The 12,430-nt window shown below is 30.6% G+C and overlaps 1 protein-coding gene across 1 annotated transcript in view; it reads right to left on the minus strand.

Annotated features, from left to right (window-relative positions):
* The window catches only part of LOC117170309, a 94,158-nt gene that overhangs the window by 9,885 nt on the left and 71,843 nt on the right, over nucleotides 1-12,430 (minus strand). Inside the window, exon 3 of the mRNA XM_033356991.1 lies at nucleotides 6,270-6,389. Within this exon, the coding sequence (XP_033212882.1) occupies nucleotides 6,270-6,389 (120 nt within the window). The remainder of the gene's footprint in view (nucleotides 1-6,269; nucleotides 6,390-12,430) is intronic.

Raw genomic sequence — 12,430 nt, forward strand, 5'->3', positions numbered from 1 at the left:
CAAAAGCATCCCCTTAAACATATCAAATTGTACACTGAAGTTGGGCTCATTTTATAATTTATACTGATAGTTTGTCATGCAAATGACTTAGTTGTTTTTTTTGAACAGGAACCTGCATTTGCTGCTGTACAAATCGCCTGATATATTTCCGACGTTTTTTCCAGGATATTTGAGATTTTATTTTATTTGTTCAGAAATGAAAGAATTGTGCAGCTAATCCAATTTCATAGCGCAGCCGTTGACAATAGGTCCACAATAGATAGAACCTTTTTTGTGCACTATAAAATTATGAACATTTTTTCACATCACCATATTCGACCTAAGATCAACAGTTCTCGAGTAATTTTAAAAAACATGTTATTGTTTAGCACTTTCCAGAATTTCGGAACTTTGCCGTACACATATGTTTGGAGACTTTTTACAATATCTTTATAAAGCCATTGCCAACGTATCTGTGAAAAAATGCTACTTTTACGAATTTTTTTCTCAAATCCTTCATTGACTGTACTACCTTATAATCGCTCCATTTTTATTCGAGATGTACAATAGTCTAATTTATTTTGGAGGAAATATATTAGTAACTACACATTTTTTTCGTGTTTTTACGTTACTGATTCTACATGTTTTGCCGAAATTTGCTCACTTCCGCGTCACGCTGTAGACGAGATCAGAATTATTCTCCTAACCTCGGTGAAACTTTTGCCGAAATATTTTTTATTTTTAACTGTTTCAAGTCTTACCTGCAACACATTGTAACTTTTATTTTTTCTGTGTCATTTTAAATCTGGTGTCCCGATTTATAACTCGAATTAACTCATACATTGCCCGTTTCAATTGGATTTTAAAAATAAATTACCAGAAACGGGTATTTGAAAAAATAAGTTTCTAAGGATGCTCACTAGCAAAAAATAAAAAATTTCTAAAATTGTTTAAGACAGTGAGGCCGCAAAACTTCATTTTCAAAATTCTCTGACTATTCGCCGATTTTTCCTTGACTGATTCTTCATGTTTCCTGACAATATGTAAAGACCAAAATTCTAATCTTGCAACATTTTTGATATAGAATTTTTTATAAATAGATTAACACAATTGTAAATTTAAATTTATTATTTCCATGGCTGCCACAGCCTATATTACTTGAAAAAAAGTCGAAGTGAACTAAATTCTGAACCCAAAAAGTGAATTAAAAAAAATTCAGGATAATTTAATAAAACTTCAAAACAATTAAAGTTAAATTCAAAATACCTCAAATAATAAGAAAAAAATCCATTGAAGTCAGTAAAATTGGTTGCCTTAACAAGAACAATCTAAAAAAAATTTTAATATAGAATTTTTTATAACTGTAATCAAACAATTTTAAATTTAGATTCATTATTCTCATGGCTGCAACAGCCTACATTACATGAAAAAAGTGAAAGAGAACTTAATTCTAACTTAATAAGTGAATTTTAATGAACTCAGGAGAAATTAATAAAACTTCAAAAGAATTAAAGTTAAATTCAAAAGAACTTAAATAAATGGGAAAAACTTTAAAAAATTCCAATAATTTCAGTAAAACGTGAAGTGAATTCAGAGAAATTTAAAGGAAATGAAAAGAATTCGGTAATATTCATAAAAATTCAAGGCGAATAAAAAAATGCAAATGAATTGAAAGAATTCAAAAATATAAACATTCATTGAATACAGTGAGTTTGAAATGAGTTTAGAAAAATGCAAGGAAATTAATAAGAATTTGATGGGATGGCCTAAGAATACAAAGTGAGTTTAAAAGCCTTCAGGATGCATTTAATGAAAAAAAAAAATTCCACTGAATTTAGTAAAATTGAGTGAATTTAGAAGAATTAAAGTGAATACAAAAAATCAAAAGAATTGAAATAATTTGAAAGATTTCAGCATAAATTTATTTCATTCAAATGCATTAGAAAAATATTTTCAAATTTATTCAAACCTTTGAAACCCTACGAAATTCTTCAATTCTTGTGAATAAATTATTTGAAATTTAATTATATTTCGGGAAATTCTGGAAAAAAATGGCTAAAATAACTTAAGAGCTTTTAAAATCCCTTAAAATGCTTGAAATCCTCGGAAATTCGAAAAATCCTTCCATATCTTCAGAAATTCTATGAAATTCTTTACAACCGCATGCACATTTTTTTAAATCCCTTCTAATCATTAAAATCATTAGAAATTCCTTGAAAATTTGTATATCTCTTGAAGGTGCCTTGGAATTTCTTTAAATTATTAAAACCAATTTAAAATTCCTTTTAAAATCTTTTAGAATCTTTTAAAAATCGCTAAAATACTTTAAATTCTTTACAACCACTTAAAACTTTTTAAATACTTTTAAAATGCCTTGGAAGAATTATTTAAAATATCCTAAAATATTTCTAATCCTTTAAAATCCCATTCAAAAACTAAAATAATTTGAAAATTACTTGGAATATTTTTAAATACCCTTAAATATTTAAAATAATTTAACACTTTTTGAAATCCGTTAATTTCATTGAAATCTTCGGAAATATAATTGAATCCCTTGGGATCTTCAAAACTATTCTAATCCCTTGAAGGTACTATTAAATCGTACCATATCTTTAGAGTTTTTAGGAAATTCATTAAAACCCCATAGAAATTTGTTTGGATCCCTTAAAATCATTCAATCCTTGGAAATTCCTTGAAACCGTTCAAACATTTTGAAGCTCTCGAAACGTCTTTAAAATTTTTTTTAATACGCTAAAATCTTTCAAATTCTTTGGAATGCGTATAAATCATTGAAATCTATTCAAAGTTCCTTCGAATCTTTTTAAATGCCCTGCAATCGTTTTAATCCTTTTAAATCTTTTGAACTTCCTTGAAACTTGCAAAAACTCTAACATTTTTTTCTGATGTCTTTAAAAATCTTTATAATGCCTTCAAATTATTAAAATCTGTTACAAATTTATTAGAATTTTTTAAAGCACGCTAAAATATTTCAAATTCTTTGAAATTTTTTGAAATCACTTTAAACTCTTGGAAATACCTTGGAATTTTTTCAAACACCATACAATTTTTTGTAATGCTTTAAAATGTTTGAAATCTGTTAACAATTTCTTGGAATCTTTTAAAATACCCTAAAATGTTTCGAAAGAAATCAACAAAATTCAGAAATAGGTATAGACCTGAATTCAATAGCGGTTAACCAATTAGTTTATTTATTTAAAGAAAATTAACTGAGGCCTGATTTTTCCCTAATTTCCAGGTTTTCCCTGACCTGCAACCACTCTCTTGAGAACTCTTTAGATTTATGAAAAGGTCTTCAAAATCAAGTGCTTACGTTTCCTTGATACAATGATACCCAAGCGGGTCGTCGAGAGTTTTGCATTATATATGATGTCTGAATGGACCCGGATGAACTAAATATCAAGTTCAAGGCTCTACAGGAAATACGAGGTGTAAACCAACTCCACTTAAATGCTGGTACAAAATGTAAGGTGATACTGTCATATTTTGTTGTTTATAACAATAATGAAATAAAGGTTGGTGCAGATTCAAATTTGCCGTTCTGATTTCATTTTTAGTTTGATTCTTATAGATTTCTGGGCTTGCTTCTCGAAATAAAGAAAATACTGAAGGATTTCACGTTTCGGTCATTGAATGTTTTTCCAATAGTTTCAGAGATCAGAGGCAGTTCGGAACAATTGAGAAGACGAGAATATAGAATAGACTCCATTTACTCGAGCATCATTGAATGCAATTCATTATTTTGTCCTTGAAAAAGTAGGCCGTCGGTTATTTGGAACTTCTAGCAAACACTCATAATACACTAAACTTTCGATAACGACCTGCTCACCTGGTTTTCGAAACATTCATGTCACTCTGACAATACATAATTAGGGATCAAAAAGTGGACACATTCCAAGAAATTTAATGAATACAAAAATGCTTGGATTGGATATCTCAAACAATTCATTTCGTTCTTTTACACTTCATGAATTCCAAAGGGATATTTTTTAGCTTTGCGGCGGTCCAATTGAAAACCTTCAAACTTCCTTTCAAATTTTTAATTTCGTAGCATTAAGCCTATGAAATTTTTCAAATTAATATTCTGACATGTACTGCTTTTAACTTCAAAATTAAAAATAGCATTGAAATTAAAATATTTAATATTAGTTAGAATTAATAAAAAGTTTCAAATTAAAACAATTTAATTACAGAATTTTCTAAATTTAAAAGTTCGTATATATAAAGCGCTTTATACTCCATAGGTACCTTCATGTTGAAAGTATTACAAACTAAACACAAAATAAAATGAAAAATGTTCAAATACACATCTAAATATTTTCAAATTCATTTTAAATTAGAATAATTCCCAATTAGAAGAAATTAAAAAATTACACATTCAGAAAGGGTTGAAATTTTTGATATTGGATAATCTAATAAAAAAATCTCAGCTTCACTTTCGAAGTATTCATTTTAAAGTTAAAAAATAAATGAAATTAATTTAAATCTTTTATAATTAGAAACCGTCAAAAATTAAAGGGTATAAAATTAAAAGTCTAGAAATTTAAAAACTTTAAAGTTCGAGTTTAGACCATACGAATTTTATTAACCTTTGCTAATTCATAAAAGTAAAAAATTTCCAATTTGCTTGTATATTTTTTTTAGGGATTATCGAAAAAATGTGGGCCTTTGTACCGAAATTTTGGTACATGTTGCCGCGGCCATTAATTTCACGAGAAGATTTGTTTGAATGAATAAAAGTTGAAATATTAATAGTTTAATAATTGTAGCAGTTATAACTGTAACGTTTTGTTGAATTTAAAGTATTTCGAACCGATAATTTTGGGATATTGAAGTAGTAAAGCAGCATTTTATGACCGAACGTAAGTATGGATAATTTTATTTTTTTATTCGGCAAGGGAATTCTTGTTCTTTCAATTGATATTTGAAAATTTTTTAAATGATAAAACGGCGGCTGTTTTTATAAAATTCTTGAAAGTGGATTTTTTCAAAAACGTCACTTTTAAATGTGTATTGTATTTTGAGAAATAGATAGTAATATGTACTATACATATCTCCTGAGTTCGGTTCTTGATAAATGTCAGTATACACATCTAGAAAATTTCTATAAAAAATACCTCTTGCTCTTTTCTGATATCTTGCATCGTTTACGGGAAAAAATCAAAATCTACATTGAAAAAAATGTCCCAGGCTAAAAAATGATTAAGCCTCCATAAAACTAATAGGATGCTGCCTCCCTTATATATAAGCTACATGGGGAAAAAATAAAAAAGTTTGTGCTTCAACAAATTTTTTTTTTTTTTCATCGAACTTTGAAAATTATGAAAAGAAGATTTTGAGGAAACCCTCTCCTTTTTTCCAATATTTAAAAAAAAGCTTCAGCTCTTATGCAAAACAGGTGTCTTATCAATTTTATGCGGGATAAAGGATTTCTTAGCTCGGGCTATTTTTCGTAGAACTTTTCTAGATGCGTAAACTCATCTAAAAAATTTCTTTTACTGTTCGTTGGTAACAATAAAAAATTGTGATCGCACTGTAAATTTAAATCTAGAATGATATATCCAAATAAAAAAAGCATTCTGACAACATCTCCTAGTCTGTATTTGAAATTTTTCCTATTTTGTAATGGAATTATTCTTAAATATAAGAGAAACCCGCAAATAAATTTGGCAGTTTGAAATGTTGATACATTGAAACTTAAGTGTTTGAATATATCAAGTTCACAATGGATCGTTTTTGCAAGTTGCTTATATTGCATAGAAACATTTCTAATTTTGATTTTTTTCGAATTAAAAAGTAAATCAATTTTATCAACAGTTAATTTTGCAATGCTTGTGATTTGGATGCCTTTAATTAGATTCATTCAAAGTGGGGATAATTCTAAACTTAAGTGGTTTATTGTTCTTTCCAATTCAGAAAAGTTTAACTAATTAGTAATCAATTAAATTAAAAATGTATCGCTTCAAATTTGCAATAAAAATAACGTATAAATATTGGAAGAATCACAATTCTTAACTATGAAAAAAAAGATGAAAATCAGGAAAATTTCAAATAAAATTCACACTCTCTTTTTAAAATAATTCAGTAATTCTCCTTCTTCTGCACTATCATCATCCTAGTTTTAACACTTTAGAACAAGCAACTAACAAATCATTTGTGCCTGGCTCGTAAAATAAATTTTCGCGAAAGCAACCCCATCTCTCAATAAACTCTAGAGCGGGATCAATCATGACATAAAGTTCAGAGTGTAATCCCCGCGATGGTTTACGTACCTGGAGTCGTTTGTTGGGCTTGATCGATGGATGGCTGTAAACTTCCATCTTCGGAGTGTCTCGACAATTCTTGAGCATTTTTCAAATCCTCGATTTTCCCGTCGACACATTCTTCAGCTTCTGAAACAAAAGAAGTATCTGCTAAAAAGTCTATTCCATAAGTCAATCGTGATAAAAATATTCAGCATGAAAAATCATCTAAATTATTAGCTCTTCCTAATATTTACTCTCTATTTTAATTTATAAAATAGGTTACGTATCCCTTTGTTTATTATTTAAAAAGAAAACTTGAAAGAATGGCAAAAGTATTCTAAGTTCAAAGGATGACCATATTAAGCCTGAACAAAATCTGATTGAATTAAAAAATCTCTCCTAAGTAGTCTCTTTTGAAAATAGATTAGACCAATGGCATAATGGTGATTCAATGAAAGAAATTAACTGATAATAAATTATATCACATACTCCTCAGAATGTTTGGTCTGTACTTGATATCAACCAACGTCTTCATATTGAAGAATGACAAAAGGAAGCGAGTAGACCTTTGAAAACAAGTGCATTGAGATGTTTAGACTGAACCTTTGCAGTGCAGAAAAGAGACTGTGGAATTTGATTTGGTCTTCCTTTTATCTGACGCAGTACAGTTTATCTCTTACGTTACTTATCAGAAATTTAATGTCGACCTTAATGTCGTAAAGCATTGCCAGAATCTGATAAGAGAATTTGCTCCAGATAAACTCTTTTATATTGCAAGTCTACTGACAGAAAATATACGAGAAAAGGGAGAATATTGAGGCAACTCGAATTATCTTCAACCTTATTAGCATTGAACTCCTGAATGGTCTCCTTGACTCGTGATGAAAAACTCTCTAGCCTTTGAAATACTTTCAGAATCAAATTAATTACATAATTAAATAGTACAGCAAGATGCTATAAAATGTGAATTAATATAAATATTAGCAGTAAATGCACACGCGCTTTACGTCCCCGTGTTCTTATTTCCCATCATTAAAAATATAAACCATTTAGAAATGCATTGGTAAACAAATTTTTATATATTAGGAGTTTTTCAAAAACGACAAAATAATAATTTTTAATTAAACGCGCTTGAAATAATGAAGGATTTTGAATTGAAAACGTTCCAAATTAGACAATTTAAGATTACGTAAAATTTTGGAAAAAAGGACAGTATTTCGAATGAAATAAAAAGAAATGAAACTTGTGCTTGAAATTAACAAAATTTCAATCAGAAAGTCTCAAAATTAAAAAATTCCAGACGAAAACGTTGAAAATTGGACTATTTCATTAGAAGGGATTTGAAATTGTATCATTAATAATTCGAAGCGTTTAATGTTGAGTAATTTTATTTTGAATTGAAGAATCTCGAAATTTAATATTTTCAGATTAAAATTTGGAAAATGGGAAGATTACAAAATGTTCAAAACTGAATGATTTCGGATTAGAACTTGAAATAATTGATCATTAAAATTCAAACGAATCCAAATTATATTAATTCTTATTAAAATCGTTTAAAACTGAATGCTCCAAGGAAAAAACTTCTCAGATTCTAGAATTAAAATTTTTTTTGCTTAAAAAAATTATTATTTAATATTAAAACTGAGTATAGAAATTTTAAATGGAAAACATTTAAAATAAATTACTACGAAAAGTAGAAAAATAAAGGAATTAAAATTTAATTGAATTTTTTTTACTTATCAGTCGTCCTTTAGCTTTAAAATAGAATTTGCGACTTATTCATTTTCGATAGATAAAACCAAAAAACGAGTCTTATCAAAAAATGGTTGAAAACAAATTCAAGTTATTTTGAAGAACTTCAATTCTTCTATGAACCTTTTTTCACGTAACTGTCGTTGTTTAGCGTAAAAATGCAATATTCGATTTTTGGATTACATTTTTGATGGATAAAACCATAAGCGTTGGTCAAGGAATGCTGGTTGACGAACTCGTTTTTCCTTTTAGGAACTAAAAAAAGGGCGCCAGAGTTCCGTTCATTTTAACGAGAGTTATCGTGTTTCCGGGCGGATTGATAGACAGTCTCCATCGCCAAAACTGAGGTTTCGGCTTCAGGGGATCTCTAAAACCTGGAAATCCGTAAAAAAAACTGTGGTGTGAATTTAGGACAATTCTAATACTTTCTGAAATAATGATAATGTAAAAACACGAATTTTTAATTATAAGGGACTTTTCAACGAAAAAAGTTTTGAAAAAAATGAATATCTAACCAAATAGTGGTATTTTCATTTTAAAAAGATCAATTTTCGATAAAAATGAAATATTTTCAGTTGAAAAAATGAATTGCCCGAATAACTAATTTTCTACTAAAAAAGATTAGTTTTAATCCAGAAATTTAATAGATATACAGTGAAAATCTTTATTATCCCTCCCTTCTATAGCCCTTCGAGATTTGACGCCGCGCCCGCCGGTAGGTGTAACAGGAGCTGCGCGGGATCTGCGAATGTCACTTAGGCGAGCACTCAAGCGTGAACAAACAAAAGCAAAACGGACTATAATGAGTTAGTTCCCACCCCCCGTCAGCCCCAAAATCGGTGCTATAGAAGAGTTTCACTGTATTTTCAGTCAAAAGAATATATTTTTAACAATATATAACTAATTTTAACAAAATGCATGCCCTTTAATGTAAAATAATGAATCATCACTAAAAAAAAAACGAATTTTGAATAAAGTAGTTTCACTTTCAACCACGTAGTTGAATTTTTAACGAAAACAATGAAATCGCAATAAAAATGTAATAGTTGACATTTCAACCCCAAAAGATTTTTATTTTAAACCAAAAAGACGAATATACAACAATAGAGGTGAATTTTGAACAGTAGAGTTGAATTCCCAACAAATAAAAATTGTGTAGCCAATAAAGAAAAAAAACGTAATTCAGAATGTTAAATATTTATGCCAAAAAGTCGATTTTTTTTACAAAACAGTGTAATTTTAAACCACAAATATGAATTTTTAACAAAAAAGTTACATTTCAACCAAAATATTGATATATTTACGAAATTAGTTGAATTTTCAGCCTAAGCAAACGAATTTTCAACAAAAGAACAAAACAGCTCAATTTCGAACTGAAAAGAATGACATTCTAACAAAATTGTTGAATTTTTAACAAAATTATAAAATTTTCATTAAGGTTTGTGTCTTGTTTAATTAACAGAAATTATATGTATGTTCGTTGTAACATTTTATAAAATAATATTAAGATTTAGTTTGGTCGTGGGGAGGAATGGGGGCAAATCTCAGGGCATTTTGCAAAGGGGAGGCGGAATTTAATAAAAACCTCTCACTCTGCCTGACTCTTTCAGGGTTTCCTGTATATACCCAGACTTTCCCTGACAGTATTTAAATTCCCCAACTTTCCAGAATTCTCTGAAACATACATAACTACATAGCACACAAAGTATACAGCAATACAGAGTGAGACTTACTATCAAATATCAATTTGATCATCTGGAATTCTCTGAAAGGTACATATCCGACTACCCACCGTTTTAAAATAAATCAGTAAAATTTTACTGATTTCCAGTGATATCTCACTGGCTGAAACAGCAAGAAGTGTATCACACGAATCACGTTTGTGCTAAAGTTTGCAAAAATATCTTTTAAAAATTGCACTTTACTCTCACAACAATAAATGAGGGCGGCGCTCCAAGATAATAGGATATAATATATTACGTCTAACTAAGGGAGGGCCCGTCATTAAGTCAACGTGTCGCGTGTCTCAAAGTCCAGTGAAAATTTCCCTGGTTCCAGCTTATATAAACAATGCTATTCAAAGATATAGGCATACTATATTTAAATGTCAGTCTCCTCTATAATCTATATGCCTGTCCTATATATACCAGTCATCATACATGGTTATTTAGTCAGAATATCCATAAAAATCAAGTTAGATCTTTGACATTCTTTAAAATCTGTTTTTGTGCACGGTAGGAATATTTGGATATACAATTATCATGAATCTTGGTTTAACGATATGTGAGTTAAAATAGTTAATATGCCGGCGGCACACTCATGCAACATGATGTACTAAATACACGTACTCAACCCCGTGAAAACACACATTCCTGTAGGTGGAACGCAGGATGAATATTAAGTGAAGAGTGGGTGCAATCTAACGCCATAGCCATCCAAACGACTATTGTTATTCCTTCAGAACAATGTGGCTCGCAACGTATGTTCCTTTGTCAAATAACGGAAATTGTTATCAATAAATGAACAGCTCATTTCCCAAATTGAGTTTGTCGTATGCACACGAAAGTAACAGTCTTGAAACCATGACTCGCATAAAATCTTATATGTAAGGTATATTCTTCAATATGATTTTGTATTAAAAATTTATATAAGATCATCTTTATTCATAGGCAGATCATCATATTCAAATATATTTTCTTCTCAAGAAAGAAAAATTACAAAGGTTATCAAACTCGGAGAATCTATTTTTAATTTTTAATTTAATAAATTAAGGTCTTTGGAACAACAGTTATCAGACTTTATAATTAACCCTTAAAGCGCCCTAGGGGTCGTGGGCGACCTCCATTTTTTTCGCGCGATTACACCAAAGCCTCCTTTATTAATTTGCATTATGTGGAGCCCTCTAGTGTTAGTTAAACATTTCTTCTTCCGATCTATACCGTTCACAAGTGGCTGTGTAGATTATTTGATCTGCGGCATTGGTTGGGAGCAGTCCCCGTCTGGCTGGGGGTCGTCCACGACCCCACATGTCGCTTGGTGATTTTTTCAGAAAAAATTTTTCATTTTCATTTTCGAAAAATATTGTGTGTCCTAGTGGAAAGAAGTGTAAGTACTGCAAAGAAAGTGTCTAATTTTTTTTGCAAACGCTCGTTCCTAATATACCTCGAGACAAGATATAGTTGCTGTATGTGCAGTAGGAAATAAGATAACAAGGCCCCAGAGGTTTGTTATTCGTGCAACCGATCGGGTATTCATGTGAGGAAATTGCTTCGGTAGAGAATAGCGCTTTCATTAATCATTATTTTTTTATTTATGAGCATTTTTCAACGATTAGTCTTTAAAAATAAAGAAATTACATGATATAATAATGAAATAATCATTAAAAATCGTTCCTTCCACTTTTCATGAAATGGCCCACTTCAGATTCTCAAATAAATACCTTTTTTTGGAGCTGCAATATTACCGTTTTCAGTCATTTTATTGAATTTATATAACGGATACTCTCTTTGCAGGATGAAATTTTCCGGCTGGGGTCGCCCACGACCCCACATGGCGCTTTGCGAAATTATTAGATAGGATGGTGCTTTAAGAGTTAATAATATATATACGCTGTAGGTCCCCCCATCGTGTACTTGACTGCAAGCCAGTCCGTCAATGATGGGGTAAAACCAGGCTTTGTCCAATATGTCTGGACAGACTGCTCTAATCAGATCACTTGATTGCATTATAAAAATGCGTCCGTGACTGATGATATATACCGGGACAGCCCCGTGCAAAAATGATCAAATAAAAATCCATCTCTAACCAAAAATGCCTTCGACATGTTGGGAAGTATAAGCCTGTGACAACATTTCAACACTGAAATGTTTTTTAATAATAATAATAATAATAATAACAGAGCCTCGGTGGCTCAGTTGGTTAGACACTCGGATTTCACCTCAGAGGTCCGGGGTTCGATGCCTGAGCCGGTACCTCTAGAAATTTTTCAATGTACCTTTACCGAGGTTCTGGTGGTTCGGAACCCACCTTAAGCTGTAGGTCCCCCCATCGTGTACTTGACTGCAACCCAGTCCGTCAATGATGGGGTAAAAATCAGGCTTTGTCCAATATGTCTGGGCAGACTGCTCTCATCAGATCACTTGATTGCATTATAAAAATGCGCCCGTGACTGATGATATATACCGGGACAGCCCCGTGTTAAACAATCAAAAATAAAATACAACTTTAACCAAAAATGCCTTCGACATATTGGGCAGTATAAGCCTGTGACAACATTTCGCCACAGAAATGTTTTTTTTATATAATATAATAATAATATAATATAATATAATATGATCTACTTGGTGGGTACCTATCACCACTACGTAGCGCGTCCTCAGGTTGCGGATAGAGGAAAGGCCCCTGAGGTTAAACACCCCTGAGGTTAACTGCGAATA

Source organism: Belonocnema kinseyi, chromosome 3 (assembly GCF_010883055.1).
Source record: "Belonocnema kinseyi isolate 2016_QV_RU_SX_M_011 chromosome 3, B_treatae_v1, whole genome shotgun sequence".
NCBI lineage: Eukaryota > Metazoa > Arthropoda > Insecta > Hymenoptera > Cynipidae > Belonocnema > Belonocnema kinseyi.